Raw genomic sequence first — 16,959 nt, forward strand, 5'->3', positions numbered from 1 at the left:
TCTTGATATAAATAAGATATATTTTTTAAAAAAGATATATTTGAACCTGATCTTGAAACTATTTCATATATGAAATGCTGTCTGTTTTTTAGATTTGCTCATAATTATTTCAGTGTCCTTAAGCATTTGAAAAGATGAACCAGAAAGAGGTGACAGAGAAACACAAAAAAGCAGATCTGGTCACAATATATTTGGAAAAGCAGATTATTAAATAATTTGTATATTACAGAACTGCACTTTTCTGTCTTATTTATGTGCCGAGAACACACGAAGGATGTTATCGCAGGATGGTAGTGGCAGGTGTTAGTGGCTGGACTGAGTGTTCTCAAGTGAAGAAAGAGCACTTCCCGTAAGCACGGCAGCCCAGAGGTGGCTGCTTCACACAGGACCTTATTTCTACCTTCTGTCTGAAAACGGGCAAGGGGGCACTGGAACCCAGGGGAGAGGCGTTTGGGTAGTGATGGTTATAACACTGCTTTGCATTCGTGTTGCCCTTCGCAGCGCATGTGCATTTCCTGCTCTGGGCAGCACCCCCCGAGGTGGGATCCGCAGGTCAGGAACTGGGGCGTAGGGGAGTGGCTGCTTTTAGCCCCAGTGGTAGCAGCTCCAGGCCTTGCATTCAGGCCTCTGGTGTGTTTCATTCACTTCTGAGTTTCCAGAGCACCCTGTCTGTACCTCTGATGGAAATTTCCAAACATACACAAAAACAGGGAGAGGAGTTTTCATCAGTCACCCAGGCTAAGCAGTCGTCAGCATTGTGTCTTTCTTGTTTCCTCTCTCCCCAGCCCCGAGCCCCGCTGTCTTCTGAGTATTTAAAGCAAATTCCTATGGTACTTTTTACTTCGTAGAAGTATCCCTCTGTCTGCACAGTTTCCTTAAGGGTCAAGGGTCCTGTCTCTTTCATCATCATATTCCCAGCCGTACTTGCACTTAAGTGTTCAATAAATATTTGTTGAAACAAAGAGTGCATTTCATTCCACCAGTCCATGGGGAGAAGGATTGTGCTCTGTAGGCTCACAGCAGCCAGGCCAGACCGTGGTGCCTTGACTGCGCCACAGCGTGTGTGTGTGTGTGTGTGTGTGTGTGTGTGTGTGTGTGTGTACTTGGAAGTCGCTCCTGCTGCTGGTGGTTGGCTTCGCGCACGTGGTGTGCAGTGGGGATGGTTGTGCCCCCCGACACGTGCACATCTTCCATGTGCTCACCCCAGGGAAGTGGGAGGATTAGTTGTGACTGTGGTTTAGTCTTACTTGTTTTTTTTTTATTTAAAAAAAATTTTTTTAAAAAGATTTTATTTATTTATTTGACAGACACAGTGAGAGAGGGAACACAGCAGGAGGAGAGGGAGAGGGAGAAGCAGGCTTCCCGCCGAGCAGGGAGCCCGATGCGGGGCTCGATCCCAGGACCCTGGGATCATGACCTGAGCCGAAGGCAGACGCCTAACGACTGAGCCACCCAGGCGCGCCTAGTCTTACTTGTAAGAACAAACAAAAGAAAACCTTTCATCGAGCATACTCTTTTATTTTTTCACTTGATATCAAAATGTGGAAAGAGTGGAAATCAGACATACTTGGGCTTGAACCCCACGTCTGTCCCTTCTCTGTGGACACGTAGGTCCTCTCTGGATCTCAGTTTCTTCATATAGGAAATGTAACTCTTTACAGCGGTGAAGATCATATGAGATCCTGAGGCTTCCTAAGTTCCTGGTGTGGAGTAGGCCCTGCACACGCACTGACTCTGTCTTCTCCCTGCCTATGTTTGTGAGGAAGGGGAATGCGCACAGTGCCTCTCTTAGGCGGGTTGTTGTGTAGATGGAGTGGGGTCATCTGTGGAGGCCCCTAGATGGGGGCCAGTGAGAGCTGTCCTGGGTGCTGCGCCCGGTGGCGGCGGCCTCCCTTCTGTGGGAGTCCTTTTTTCTAGAGGCCTGGCTTCCTTCCCTGTCTCGTCTGCTCTGGCCCTCCCCCACCCAGAGGGAACCATTCAACCATTTTTATTATTTTATTATTTTGGTTAATTCTTCCATTGTTTCTGTTTGAAAATTTAAAAATAATAATATATACACATAGTTGCTTTTAAGTTTTATCTCTGCGCGCGCACACACACACACACACACACACACACACCCTCCTTAACACAAAAGGTAGCAGGCTCCATATGTGTTCTGCACCTTTCTTTTTTCCGCTTAATATAAGAATCTGGAGATCATTTCATAGCTATATAAAGATCTTCCTCATTCCTTTAATGACCGTATAGTATTCTGTTTTTGTTTTGTTTTGTTTTTTAATGTACCATAGCTTATTCAACCACTTGCATTATTTTCAGTCTTTTGCTATAATATTTTGCAGTGGATAGCCTTGTATGGACTTCATTTTATGCTCTTTGCCAGAGTATCTGTGGGATGGGCTCCTTGGAGTGGGCGTGCAGGGCGAAAGGGTAGATGTGTGGGTTTGTTAGGTTTTGGCAGGTCCCTGTCCTCAGGGCTCACCTCAGGCCCTGTTGGATCAGTGGTGCCCATAGTACTGGTTTCCCCACGGCTTCACCTACAGTGCCTGTTTGTTTTTTTTTCTGTCAATCCCATGATGAAAATGTATTTTAGTTTAGTTTTTTTTTTTTAAATGACATAGGTCAAGCATATTTTCACGTGTTTAAGGGCCATTTTTACTTATTTTTTTGTGAACGGATTCTTTTAGTTTTTACCCATTTTTCTACCAGATTGTTAGTTTATTCTCAAATTTTAGAAGCTCTTATAGATTAGGCATATTAGCCCTCTATGATATTTTGCAGAAAGTTTCCTCAGATCGTGCTGTCTTGGGCACCGGGGTGATTAGGATCATTAATACAGCCTCAGCCCTTGGGACCCCCTTGATCTGGCCAGGGAGTCAGCCGCATGGTGGAGGGTCGTAGGCTTGCATTGCGCACGACAGCTAGCTCTGCCTGGGAAGTTGGAAAGGCCCCTGGAGGTGGTGGCATTTGAGCTGGTCTCAAGCACAGGAGTTTTCTATCCGCAGTAAGATTCTAGGCAGAGGAAGGATCTGTCCAAAAGCATAGGCTTAGCTGGTGTGTTTGGGTCAGATGGGTCCGATGGTTCTGGGACTGAGGTAGTAGGCCCTGGGGTGGGTGGGAGAGGAGCCTGTTGGATTGGAAGGAGCCCTGAATGCCATGGTTGACTTCCCTCCAAGACGCAGGAGAACCAGGGGTATTTGTAAGTGGGCCGGGGCACTTTGCTTAGGGCAGGGTGCCTATTCATGTCCTCAGGGGAGCTTTTAAACTCTGTGGCTACCTGGGCCCCTGTTGGGGGGTGGCTGGCAGTGTTTCAGAACTTGCTAGGTAATGCTGCTGGCAGTGGGAGTTGAGTACCTGCAGAAGACTGGAAGCAGGTTGGAGGGAGGATGGTGGAGAATGGAGAACAGGGGCTCCCAGACTTCAGTGTGCTCAGGTACCTCCTGGGGCTCTGGTCAGAAATTCACATTCTCAGGATTTAGGAGCAGTGGATTGCTCCTTTCACAAGTGTTCCAGGGATTCTGATAGTGGTGGACTGGGTCACCCTTGAGAGACACTGAGACACAGAGACAGGAGACAGAATAAATTAAGCCCAAGGTGGGGATCTGAACTAAGCTGATGGCAGAGGGCCTGAAGATAGAGCAAATCTTGAGTGATTTTAGGGGCGCCTGGGTGGCTCAGTCGTTGAGTGTCTGCCTTCGGCTCGGGTCGTGATCCCAGGGTCCTGGGATCGAGCCCCGCATCGGGCTCCCTGCTCCGCGGGAAGCCTGCTTCTCCCTCTTCCACTCCCCCTGCTTGTGTTCCCTCTCTCTCGCTGTGCCTCTCTGTCAAATAAATAAAATCTTTGAAAAAAAAATAACAGAATCTTGAGTGATTTTAAAGTGGGGTCAGGACTGGATAACCAGTTAGGGATGGGGAGTGAAGGTGGAAGAAGTTGCGTATGCCTGATGCTTCTTTCAGCTTTGATGATGCTGTTAACTAAAGAGGAGATACGGGCGGTGGGAGAGCAAGTTAGAAAGTGAGGGGGTGATGAGGCTGGTTTGACATGAGTTACGTTTAGAGTGTGAGGCCTTGGACCGTGGGACAGCAGCGTTTGGTGATAGAACAGCCACTGATGGTGACCGAGCAGGAGCTAACTCAGCCAACCCACCTTTAGTAGACAGGAATGCATTTGGCAGATTGATGATGCCTTTAGGACCCCACACTGTGCTCTCCGCCCTACCACCTTTAGGCCGCTGGCTCCCAGCTCACGGTCTCCCCATGGCTGCCACTGCCCTAGACATGGTGTCTGCATTCAAGGCGAGAGGGATGGGGAAGGGGGACTCGAAGCCACACATGTTCTCACACATGGGTGAAGCAGCTCCCTTGCCTCCCCAGCCCTGGCAGGACATCTGTGTAGGTCTCTGTGACCACGTCTGAATCATGTGGCCAGGGCTGGGGAAGTGTGATCAGCGTTGTGATGTTGGCCGCGCTTGGTACTAAAACCAGCCCACTCAGCACTGAGAGCGCATTAGCAAAGAGGAGCCATACCGCAGTAACAGGAGAGCCCTCAGATTTAGGGAAGGTGGTTGGAACTCCAAATGAAGGGCAGGTCAAGGAGCAGCTCTTGGGGAATTTGGGCATTACTCTTTGGGGCCACTTTTTGGTTTTCTGCTTTGGTCCTTCCTCATAATACTGGGGACGGGGATGGGACATTTTCCTAACTCTCAGTTACATAGGGGCTTTGGGACATGGTTGCTTTTAATCTTGCAGGCAGCGCGTTGAAGGAGGAAAACCAGGGTAGTGGCAAAGGGCAAGTTGGCTTCTCTTGATTGGTAAGAAAAGAATGGCGCTGTCCTTTTTTTGTGAGTTAGCATTTTTGGGGTCTTTAGGAAAAAAACTCATGTGGGGCACCTTTGTGTTGTATTGGTGGCACCAGATACAGGGCCTGGCTGTGTGGAGTTGAGAGGACTTCTCCAGCACAGCAGGAACCCACGTGTGCCTCGGGTCCCTCACTCCTGCTGGTTGTTGGTGCCGTGGAGACACTGATGCGTCACCATGCGGCTGTGGCCCGAGGTGTGCAGACCCCCCAGCTTCAGGCAGGATGTGATAAGACCGGGCGGTAGGTAGGTCGGGGAGTTGGAGGTAAGTTGCAGGTAGTTCTGAATCAGAATGAATCAGGATGAATTTGTGGATGGTGTTTTGAATTGATGAAGCTACCTTTGCTTAATTTATTTAAATCAGAGTTATCAGTAGATTTTTATGATTCATTTTGCCAACAAATATTTTTGGTCTGCTGTCTAGGCCCTAGGTTTGAATTCTGGTTCGTCTTTTTACTAGTTGTGTGGCGTTGAGTGACTGACTTAATTCTTTGGACCCTCAGTTCCCTAATTTGTAAAATGAGAATATTACTACATAACTCTGAAGTTGATGGAAGGTTAATAGGTAAAAATGTCTCATATGTATTTGGTAAATATGATGGGTACTCAGTAAGCATTTAAAATAAACTCTAGGTCTTTGGGTATGTCATACATGCCTTATTTTTATGAACAAACCATACTGTTTATGGTATTCATATCCTATAAACCATAGAAGGTTTGAGATAAGAGTGAGGGGGACCTCATGTTTCTTTGTGGTCTGTTAGTAGGCGTTTAACTGTGGACAAGTTATTCAGTCTCTCCTTGCCCAGTTTTTTTTTTGCCAATTGGAATATTAGCATGTGTTTGTCCTATTAAGAAGGCAAGCAGATGTAAAAAATGCTCATGAAAATTTCAAGTGATATGCAAATTTAAGTTAATAAGTTTTACTAGCTTTTTTCCACAGAAACATTTTAATAGTTCTTTTGTGTATTAACTTTTATGCTAATATCCCCACTTTTTTGAACTTTGTGAATTTGGGTGATGTGGACTAATATCAGGTTTATGTAGGTTTTTATTGGAGCACTAAAAAGGTTTAAGGACGAGTAGATCGCTGATGTGAACATTGGACTAGATTTTCACTCCTCTCTCCTCTATCTTTCTCCTTCTTTCCTGGCCTGCCTGCAGCCCCTGGCCCTGTGCACTCAGGCAGGCTGGTCATCAGGAACACGTGCAAATTCTCACACTTACCCGCACGAGATGCTGATGGCACGAGTGGAGCTCTGCCTGAGATTTTACTTCTGTCCCGTGCTGAGTAACATGCATGTAAATGTCAGTGCAGCATAAACACATGTAATAGACTGCATGTGTGAACCCAGCAGAGCATCAGGATGTCGCCCCCAGGGATCCTTTCTGTCCAGCATGCTGCCCTTCACATCTCTTAGTCACCGTTGGACTTGCTCCGCTTCATGCCTTCTGCCAGTTTTCCATTTAGTAGTTGCTTTTTCTTGTGACTCTTCTGCAGGGGTTCTTAGAATGTTCTGGATGCTGGCTCTGGCCATTGGCAGTATGGCGTGTATCTTCTCCCAGACCGTGCCTTCCCTCTTCCCTTTCTTTGTGAGGTTCTTTGATCAACAGAAGTTCTCATTTGGAATATAGTTGGCTTTAGCGGTTTTATAGTTTGTGTTTAGTATTTTCTCAATCCTATTTAAGACTCCCTTCCCCCAATTCCAAGGTCATAGGCAATTCTCCTTTATTGTCTGCTGAAACTTTTAAAGTTCGGCCTTTTGCATTGCATCTGTAGCCCACGTGTGTGAGGTGGGGGACTGAGAGCATTTTTGCTCTTGGATAACCTGTTGTCTTAGGTCCAGCAACTGACTGGTCCCTCCTTGCCCCCAGCTGGAGAAGCTGCTGCTGTCACTTGTCACGCTTTCAAGTCTGCCAGCATCTATTTCTGGGCTGTCCTGAGCCCCAAATGCTGCCTCTAGTCATGTGCTTTAAGGAATAGTCCGGGACAGGCACAGACTGTTTTGTTGTAGCGCTGTACTTGGAAGCAATGTTGGTAGTATAGAGCGGGATGCGTTCCACATGTTCTAGCGGCCCAAGTGAGTTGAGTGACACAGGCACATCAGTACATGGAAATATTCTGCAGCCGAGAAAGATATACTCACTAATATGGAAGGGTGTTGACAGTGTATCATAACAAAAAATAGGAAGTTCAAGTACGGTATGTGCACTATGATCCCATGTTTATAAAAAGTTAAGAAACGTGGGTTAAAAAACCCCACCTGCCATCTTTGCTTCCTCCCATCCTGGTCACATATGGTGCGCTGTGCTCTGGCTTCGTCCTGGCAGGTCCTCCTCCGACTCCTCCCACTTGGCATCATGAGTGTGGCCTCCTGGGGGCTTTCTCCTTGCCCCTGGCCTTGTGCCCACTTTCTTCTATCCTCCCTTTGGGTTCCTGCCTCTCTGTACCCACGCTTGGTGTCCCGGGGTTCCTGGTCCCCTGTGCCTGCCCTCCTGCTCCTTTTCCATATGGGTCTTACCAAGGCATCTCCTCTGTTAAACCTTCTCTCACACCCTGACCTCATATCCGCTGCCATCTCTCTGCTCAGCTCCCCTTGGCATGCTTGAGGACCTCGTGGGCATGCCCCAAACGAAGCTCCCAGCCTCCCCCATGAAACCAGAGTCCTCCTCGCCTCCATCCGTGGTGGCCTTCTTCCCAGGCACCCCAAGCACTCTCATGTCTGTGTCCCTGTCTCCCTCCCAGAGGCTCAGTGTTGCTGGCTGCCCTCTTATAAAAGTATCTGGACTGTTCTGCATGCCTCTAGGTTTCCCTCTTTCCTCCATACTGCGGCCAAAACCATCTTTGCAAAGGTGTACCCGAGGACCTGAGACCCACAGGCCTGGCTGTCTGGGCATGTTTGACCAGGACTTGAGGGGCCTGCGCTTGCCTTTCCCTGCCCACTGGTTTGAAACCTTTTTTTTCCCCTGAAGATTTTATTTCTTTCTTAGAGAGACAGCACGAGCCCACAAGCCCGAGGGACAGAGAATCTCAAGCAGACTGCGCTGAGCGCAGAGCCCGATGCAGGGCTTGATCCCATGACACTGAGATCACGACCTGAGCAGAAACCAAGAGCTGGATGCTTAACTGACTGCGCCACCCAGGTGCCCCTGGTTTGAAGCCTTTTTAAGGTCATCTCCAGAGCTGCCTTCCTCAGTCCTTTGTTCCTGAGCAGGATGACTAAAGATTTGAGCTGCGCCCCCCCCCCCCAGCAGGTGCCCAGGCAGTCTCGCCTGTGGGCCAGGTGCTCTCTATCTGCTCACCGTGGGTGGCTGTGGCACCCAGGGCCACGCTTAGACTGCCGGTTTCATCCCTGGAGTCCAGCTTGGGGATTTACTTCCTCTCTCGAGGTGGGCGTTGGGCTCACTTTCCCACTCTGATTCTCAGTGCCTGCGTGTGTTTCGAATCTGTCCTTTCTTATTTCCAGTGGTAATGAAGGTACCCTGGATTGCTTGAAGGACAGAGTGGGCTGTTCTGTTTGTGCAAAGAACTTGACAAAATGGTTCTAAGAGCCTGGCCGCCCAGCATGTCCTGATCGAGCTGTGCTTGAGTCTGGGTTTTTGACTTCTGGTTCTCTGCTCCATTGGGCACAAGGAGGAGCCCTGCCAGCTGAGCAGTGTTTCCTGTGGGTGCCATTTACAAGCTGCCAAATGCAAAACACAGCAGATTATTCAGGGGTGTTATTTTCTTGACCACTTTTAGTTCATTGCTTTTGACTGAGTGTTTAAAAATATTCTGCAGCATATCTATAGTATTCTCGAGCAGCGAATCAGGAGAAGAAACGCAATTTCTGAGAAAGCTTCAAAGAAATACTGGTCTTTATCTTTTCCCCAGCCTTTTCCGCTGAAACCCACCAGAGTCTTTTTCTGAGTGCTCTTGTTCTATAAATAGAACAGCGGCCCTCCTTGGGTAGCCCAAGATCGCAGTGCTCATCCGCTTTCTGAACGATTTGTGTGTGTGTGGTGGAGTGGATTGTATTTTAATTTTGCTTTTCTTTTATGTGTGAGATGTGTGGCGGGAGATGCAAGAAAAAATACTCTAGCGTTTATTTTTTAAAGATAACTTATTATAACTCTTTTGGGTCTGGGCTTGTTGGTTTTGTTGTCTTTTTTTTTTTTTTTAATTTGCATTTAGGAAGGAGATGGAAGTGGTGACTTCCCGTGCAGAGGTAAGGAAGACGCGTGGGGGCGAGGAGAGGTGCCTACGCCTGTGAGTGGGTCCTGTGAAGTCGAGCAGGAGAGGCTGTCCCAGGGCGCGGTGCGGGCGCCTGTGGGTCTGCATCGCTGTGCGCAGACATAGCTGTCCTGGGTCTCCGAAGAGCACGTTGCCATGAGTGTCCACGTGTACGTGGCTCCGAAAAGAATGTTAGGAAACAACCTGCTAGTCCTGTCTGGGGGATGGTTTCTACCTGCAGCTGCTGGGACCCGAGGGCGTGCGTTCTCTCTGGCTCGACACAGTTCCCGCCCTCGAGAACAGCAGGGCCTTCGTTTAGTTAAGGATGGCAGTTTCAGATTCTGCGACTGTAGCTGCATGTCTGTTCCTTTGATCATTGGGTGAGGTTGTGGTCTCCTCTCTGCTGCTGGCACTCTGTAATTACCTGGGAGAGCGGGTGGGTGATGTCCTCAGAAGCAGGGGGGGGAGGCATGTGCCACAGAACGAGGAGGGAGAGTCCTCAGTAGTTCTCCTGGGCGTTGGAGAGGGTTGCTGTTTGTACTGCGAGGCCGGCCGGCCAGCACAGCTCCCGTGACACCTGGCCCACGGTCACGAGCTGGCCTGTGCAGCTCCCCCTGTCTGGGAAGCTGCCCGAGAGGCGTCCTGTGGCGGGGACAAGGAGGGGAGTGGCGGCCCGCACTCCCGGGTCCCCCCCTGGCCCCCTGGGTGCTGTGCGGCTCAGGTCGGGGTCCCGGTGCGTGGCCCCGTGTTGGTGGTGTGTGTGGGACCAGGGGCGTTCTTTGGCGTTCTTCTCAGGGTGGGGGTTAGCTGCATCCCGAGTTCCCTCCCTGCTCTATTTGGAGTTGGCTGGTGGAGGGACCAGACCGCACTGGTGTTCTCCTCTTGCCTTCTTACGTGTTTGGGTTAAGTGAGGTTTCTGTGTCTGGTTTCATCTTATGTCGTCTTCAGTGGCCACAGGTCCCCAAGTGCTTTGGACAGATACTTTCTTTAAAAAGTTACTTAAAGTGCAAAGCTATATGGGATTACGTAATTCATCTAAAACATCTCTGAACCGGTATTGGTGTATTGGAGCAGAGTTGTGCATTCTGCCTGATTCCACAGTGAGACTTCTTGTACAATGGCCATTTCTGGCAGCTGGGGAAAAAGAAGTATGCACGTGCCGAGAACCAGGCTCTTGTTTCAGGCACGTTGTTTATTCATTTTGACTCTTCGTGGCTCCCAGTGGTTCAGATGTCTAATGATCAAGTAGTTCTTTGAGCATTTCACTTCTGAGTGTCCTGCAGGGCTCCCTTGTCCTATTAGACCAGCCCCCGGGACAGCACAAGAGGGCAAACAGCTCCAGGAGAAGCCATGTCCCTTTGTGGCTTTAATTGAGCCAAGGTGAGTGGACTGAACTGCTGTCCACCTCAGCTGTTAAGGGAAGGAATTCCAGTTTCATGGTGGACTGATCAGATTTATGGGATGAGAGGAGTTTCAGTGACTTTGGTTGTGGCAATTCTCTCTGACAGTTTGGGCAGAAGCACATGCCTAGCTTGTGAATGGGGTGAGGGTTGAGTGGGGTGCAGGCCTGGAGCTGCGCTGAACCCCATAGCAACCTACGTCGACAGTTTTGGCAACAGGATCCTGAGAAATGGCAGGAGGCCAGAGAACACGGAGACGGGGCCAAGAATAGCTGAAAAATACCAAATGCTGAAGTTAGAGAATGCTCTGGCCCCTGCTGCTTACTGTGGCCCTGCAAGTCTTCTTGTCCCCTTCTGTTGATCCCCTGGGCATGGCCAGGCACGCCGTGGGCCCCTGACACCCTCGCTGCTCAGGCACGTCATAGTCCCTCAGAGAATTGTGTAGCCCTCTTGGGCAGCGCGCTTGGCCTGTCCTAGGCCAGGGTCTAGGGAGAGTGTGAGAGGTACTTCAGTCAGGCCCCTGGCCTAACTGGTCACACACGCACTGGCCCGTCTGCGCGGTTCCACGGGATGGGCTCAAGGGCACCGTGCAGACGCTTGCTCATGGATCATTTCTGTGCTTTCAGACCGTCATCAAGGAGGGGATGCTGACCAAACAGAACAATTCATTCCAGCGATCAAAAAGGAGATACTTTAAGCTGCGGGGGCGAACGCTATACTACGCAAAAACGGCAAAGGTGAGGTGCTGTGGAGACCACTTGAGAACAGACTCGGGAGGGGCCGCAGGGGAGAGGTTCCCTACTGAGTCCGCATCCTGGGACAAACCTCCACTGCTTACAGCTGCTATTTCCAGCGAGTTTGGTAATACTCCAGGGTGCTAGCTTTAATTTGTCTCAAGGCATGTTTTATTTCTTATAAACTTTGGCTTTTACTCACTTTTCTTTTCCTTAATGTCCTATGTCACCATTGGGGAAAGGGGGAAATGTCACAGAAATAATCAAATTACAGTTAAAGATCTTTCTTTTGGAAGAATTGGGGGTCACAGGCTTATAAATTTCTTACGGGCTAAAATATCTTTTTTTTTCTTTAAAAGCTCTTTATTGACAAATGCTTTTAAAGAAATTGTCAATTTATAATTGACAAGCAAAAAGCTATAGATATTTAATGTATACAACTTAATGAGTTTGGAGATAAGTAGTACATACGTGAGAAACTAATTGAAGCTGTTTTTGGAGCGTATTGGGCTTGTTGGTGTGTGAACAGAACGGTGAAGTTCTGTCTCGAGGCCTCTAGCCGAGCTCCTCCTTCCCCTGTGCCCGCTTGTGCGTGAGCTTTGCAGCGAGAGTCACCGGGCTCGAGTGGAAGACAAGGAGCCACTGAAAGCCACTGAATTCCGTTGTGTTTAAGCAAATGTGTGTTTGTAAAGCTAGTTTTTGGTGTTCTGAATACCAGTATTGTATCGGTATTGTTGTCAATACTGATATTTTGGTATTAAAATGTAAATGATTCAGATTCCAGATTTTTTTTTTTTGAGATGTATCCCTAGAGAGTGCATTAAAATTTGAAATTGAACAGAGCAACTTGTTTAGAGAGGGTTCTGACCACATCCCTCATTAAAAAAAAGAAACCAAAAAAACAAAAAACCGCTTATAGTTATTTTAGTTCTGTGTGTGTGTGGGGAGAGAGTTTGGGGGAGGAGGTTCGTTACTTTAAAAGGGTGAGTCTCTTCTCTAAGTCATTAGCATTTCCTCCAGGTGTTCCCAATGGAATCCTCTTAGAGGGGACAGTAAGGTAAACAGGAGATGGGCACTGTGGGGATTTGGGGGAGAGTGGAGAGGAAATAGGTTGGGGGGAAGGTCCCCAGTGTAATTCCCAGTGCTCCTTCTGGAGCCTGGCTGTCTCCCTCTCCAGGACTAGATTCCTTCTGGTCTGCTCCTTTGTCTTTTTTCATGGCCAGATCCCTTCTATTTGGGTTGGTCTCTCTTCCTAGAATCACTGATTTTAGCCAGGACCTTTCCCCCTAAGTGTGCTAGCTGGAAGGACAGAGGATCCTCAGGCTGGAGCCCTGCTCCCTCAGGTGGACTCTATGTGAGGGCATGTTTCACATATAAAAGTGAAATGCTGATTACAAAAAATAAATACGGAAATCACAGTGGTTTTTGTTTTGTTTTGTTTTTCTCCACTAATGCAATCACTCATGAACTCCTGGCTTAAAAAACACACAGAGGTCTACCTGTGAGCTCTGTGCTCTTGGTTAGGAGCAGGTAGGGTGGATGCAGTCCGTGTAGTTATCAAGTGCTCGAGTCCCGAGGTGCTTGGCGTGTGGGTGCTTGGCTGCGGGTGAGGGAGAGTGGCTGGGCCAGGGGCCTTGGCCCCGCACTGACGGTGCTGTGCCGCCTGTGTCTCTCTCCAGTCGATCATATTTGATGAGGTGGACCTGACAGATGCCAGCGTGGCTGAATCCAGCACCAAGAACGTCAACAACAGTTTCACGGTGAGACTCTGGACCACACCTTTATTGATTCCTCACCACATTTTGCTTTCCTTTTTAATTTGAACAAGTGTGTGTGAGCAGTTCAGACCTTTTTATTTTTATTTTTTTCTGATTGGAACACTTCCTGGCAAATTTTGAATTTAATGTTGAAAATAATAGAACGGTTGGAGAAAAACTGAGAATTTGGCACATGTAAGCTCAAGTGAACAAGAGGGTCCAAGTGAATTCTTTAACATGTTGTTGTTTACATTTCTCTAACAGTTTTGCACAGAGGTTTGTTTTTTATGATTATTGTAGAAAATTTGGAAAAAACAGGAAAATATGTCGAAACAACCATGATTCAGCTACCTCAAAACACATGCTGTTGATATTTTGACATTTTGGTGTGTTTCGTTACATTTAAACTGTTTCCCTCCCTACCCCCAAATTTATAGAAGTTACACTGTACTTTTTGCGAAAGTTCCAAATGCCTAAAATCATGTGACCTCACCACCCAGAGGTAGCCAACTGCTCACTCTAGAGTGTTCATCTTTATTTCTAAATACCTGTGCCTTCCCCCTCATACACCATGAGATTGTTGTGATCCTTTTATTTTATACCTGTTTTTTTTTTTTTCCTCTTGACAATTTATGGTGGACATTTTCCCATGTCAGTTGATCAAAATGTACCTCATATTTTTTAATGGCTATATAGATAGCATTTCTGGTATGACTACAATTTTGGGTTCAGGGGCCGACTTTAAAATCTGTCTGTATTGAGTGTGATTCTAATGGCAGGAATGGGATATTTAAACGTATGTTTCTCTGTGTTATTAAGCCAGCAGTCTAGAAGCAAAGTATGCTCCCTGATTTTTTTTTTTTTTCCAATTCTTTTATAACTCAGTCAAAGTGGGTAATTTTCTTTACATTTAGGATCTGACATTTTGGGTTAGTGTTAGTTTCAGATACTTTCAGGTTTTGTTTTATTTATTTATGGGCTGATTATTGATGTTGCTGACGTGAATGGGATTTTCCTTCCTCCATTTAGACTTCTACTTATTTTGTTTTGATATAACTAACTACTTGGTTTTGGTTCATGGCTTATCGAATTAGTCAGACTTTCCTGGTGGTCTCTCTTATTCTTCGTTTTACTTGGAATATTTTTATTTTTACTCCATTAATTTTATTGTTTACTTACTGGCTAGGGAGAGACTTTTAAAACTATAAGTGGATTATTTTGTGATTTGTGGCTTTTAGACTTTTTAATAGGAATAGGTATTTTATTGGGGTGTTTTTGAGCATTAATTTAGTTGGATTGTGTTGGTTTTAGGTATTTATGCATTTCCTAATAATAAATTGTTCTTGGTAATGTTAAATTTTGCAGCCTAATTTTGTGTTTAGAATGTTCCTATCTAATGTGTATGGATGGACATTTCCTTTGGGGCAGGAGGTAACTTTTGTTGTGTTTTGATCTCAGAGTTATACTAGCCTCATAAAATTCACTTAGTAACTTTCCATGACTTTATGTGTTCCGGAACACTTTATAAAGCTTTAGAATTGATCGTTTCTTGAAAGTATGAGAGAACTTACTTTAAATTCTCTGTCATAAAGACTAGTCAGAGAGTGGGCGCCTGGGTGGCTCAGTTGGTTAAGCGTCTGCCTTCGGCTCCAGTTATGATCCAGGGTCCCAGAGCCCAGCATCGGGCTCCCTGCTCTGCGGGGAGCGTGCTTCTCCCTCTCCCTCTGCCTGCCGCTCCCCCTGCTTGTGCTCTCTCTCTCTCTCTCTCTCTGTCAAATAAATAAAATCTTAAAAAAAAATAAAAAACAAAAAGCCTTAAAAAAAAAAACTCTTTAGGGGAGGTAAGGCTGTGAAAAGTTTTATTTTTGCTTTCTGATCATTTGAGCTTTTTTACTTCTTGACTCCATTTTTATAATTTACTTTCCCGCTTATCCCACCTTTAAATTTAGTAGCTTGGATTATTTGCACTTTAAACCTCAGTGTCTCTGGTTATATCCCTTTTGCATTTCTAATATTATTTGTTTAGCTTTTGTTTTTCTTGTCAGATTTCTTAAACTCCATCCCTTTTGTTGTTTTTGTAAGAGAACCAGTTCTTGGATTATTGATCAGTTCCATTTTTCTGGTACCTAATTCAATTTCTGCATTTATATTTATTTTCTCTTTTTTGCTTTTCACAACTTTTAAAAATAACTTACTGATTAGCTTATTCTTCTGTTGTGTGTGTGTGTGTGTATAATTATATTGACAATAAAATTATATAATGAAAATATGAGGGACTCTGAATTGAACTCTGAGTGCCTTTCTGCTCACATTCCAAAAGTTCTTTTTTCTCCTGGTAGAAAAGTGTTACTAGAGACAAATTACTGATCATTCAAGTTATTAAAGAAAATTTTGAACTATATAAATATAAATAGGAAATTTAAAACCATCCATATTCCTATTACCCAAAGATACCTGGTAATATATTTTGGTTGATATCATCCCACAAATACATTTTATAAAATATGGTTTTTAACCTTCTTTCTTTAGTTAACAATGAGCTTTTCCTCTCAACCTTTAAAATCTTGTTTACTGATGCTACATAGTATTCTAACATATAAATGGGTAAGTTTATTTAAGCAGTCCCTATTATAGTGAATGTTACATTTTTTTCCTATCATAAATAATATTGTGATATACACTTGTACACAGATCCTTTGGTTCATTTCTGATTATTTCTGTAAATTCTTAGAAATGGAATTCCGTTTGAGGTACAAAGTATGAACTTTTAAAAGGCTTTTGACAAATAAATGAGGTATTGAATACATGTTACAGCTTGTATGAGCTTTGAAAACATGATGCTGAGTGAAAGAAGCCAGACCCAAAAGGCCACATATCTTACGATTCCATTGATATGAAATGTCACAATAGGCAAATCTGTAGAGACAGAAAGTAGATCAGTGGCTGGGAGGGGGTGTGGAGGAGGGAGGAATGACTGCCGGAGATACAGATTTTTTTGAGGGGATGACAGAATGTTCTAGAATTACATACAGGTGGTGGTTGCAGAACTTTGTGAGTATGCTAAAACACACTGAATTGTATACTTTAAAAGGGTGAATTGTGGGGCACCTGGGTGGCCCAGTCATTAAGCGCCTGCCTTCAGGTCAGGTCATGGTCCCAGGGTCCTGGGATCGAGCCCCGCATCGGGCTCCCTGCTCAGTGGGAAGCCTGCTTCTTCCTCTCCCACTCCCCCTGCTTGTGTTTCCTCTCTCACTGTTTCTCTCTGTCAAATAAATAAAATCTTTAAAAAAAAAAAAAAGGGTGAATTGTGCGGGAGTTGTTTCTCAGTAAAAATATAATGGAAGAAATAGGATGGTACTATGTTTTTGGTACTATATGAGTTAATATGGAGCTTTGTCAGCTGGATCTGAGAATGCACCCTGATTCATACATTGTCTCTATGGGAAAATGTGTTCTGACTGCCAAACACTTGACTTCCAGATGTAGATCCTGTCTGTGTTGGAGAGACCTCTGGAACTCCATCTCTGTCAGGTAGTCATGGATAATTCCCAGCCTTCAGGACAGAGGCACCAATTCTTTTACATTTATTTTCCATTTCGTTAGTGCTTTAAAAACTGCCTTTTCATCTGAGGATGTGCTGAAAGGACCAGAGAAAGATTAATACTAAGGTTCCCCAGAAACATTCCAAGATAAGGAAGCTCATCCCATGAGTGATTCATGATGGCATGTGGAATATGGAGATAAATGGGGAGAGCTTGTGGTCCAGTTCCCCCCAGTCATGCTTCTGTAGAGAGTCTGTCAGTTCTGGGGCTGCAGGTGATAGAAATACTTTCTTTGCTTAAAATTCACACTTAATGATTATCCCTCTTTCTAACCCCCTGCGGTGTTTACTGTCTGAACTCTGAACCAGTTGCGTACCATACAGCGAACTGCCAGAGTCTCTGTGTGGTGTCTCTTCCATCGGCTGGGCCCTCGTGGACTTTCCAGTGCCTGGCGCAC

General features: G+C 45.9%; 1 protein-coding gene across 4 annotated transcripts in view; it reads left to right on the top strand.

The window, feature by feature from the left end:
• Positions 1 to 16,959, top strand: part of DGKD (diacylglycerol kinase delta) — a 115,104-nt gene that overhangs the window by 14,222 nt on the left and 83,923 nt on the right. For 2 of the 4 annotated variants that reach the window (XM_036109591.2, XM_078071471.1), the window contains exons 2-3: positions 11,096 to 11,206; positions 12,883 to 12,963. In XM_036109591.2, the coding sequence (XP_035965484.2) occupies positions 11,096 to 11,206; positions 12,883 to 12,963 (192 nt within the window). Of the gene's footprint in view, positions 1 to 8,758; positions 9,065 to 10,095; positions 10,450 to 11,095; positions 11,207 to 12,882; positions 12,964 to 16,959 lie in introns of those variants that run through there. The other 2 variants (XM_036109586.2, XM_036109588.2) reach the window with 2 other exon arrangements.

This window comes from Halichoerus grypus, chromosome 4, assembly GCF_964656455.1.
Source record: "Halichoerus grypus chromosome 4, mHalGry1.hap1.1, whole genome shotgun sequence".
Classification (NCBI taxonomy): domain Eukaryota; kingdom Metazoa; phylum Chordata; class Mammalia; order Carnivora; family Phocidae; genus Halichoerus; species Halichoerus grypus.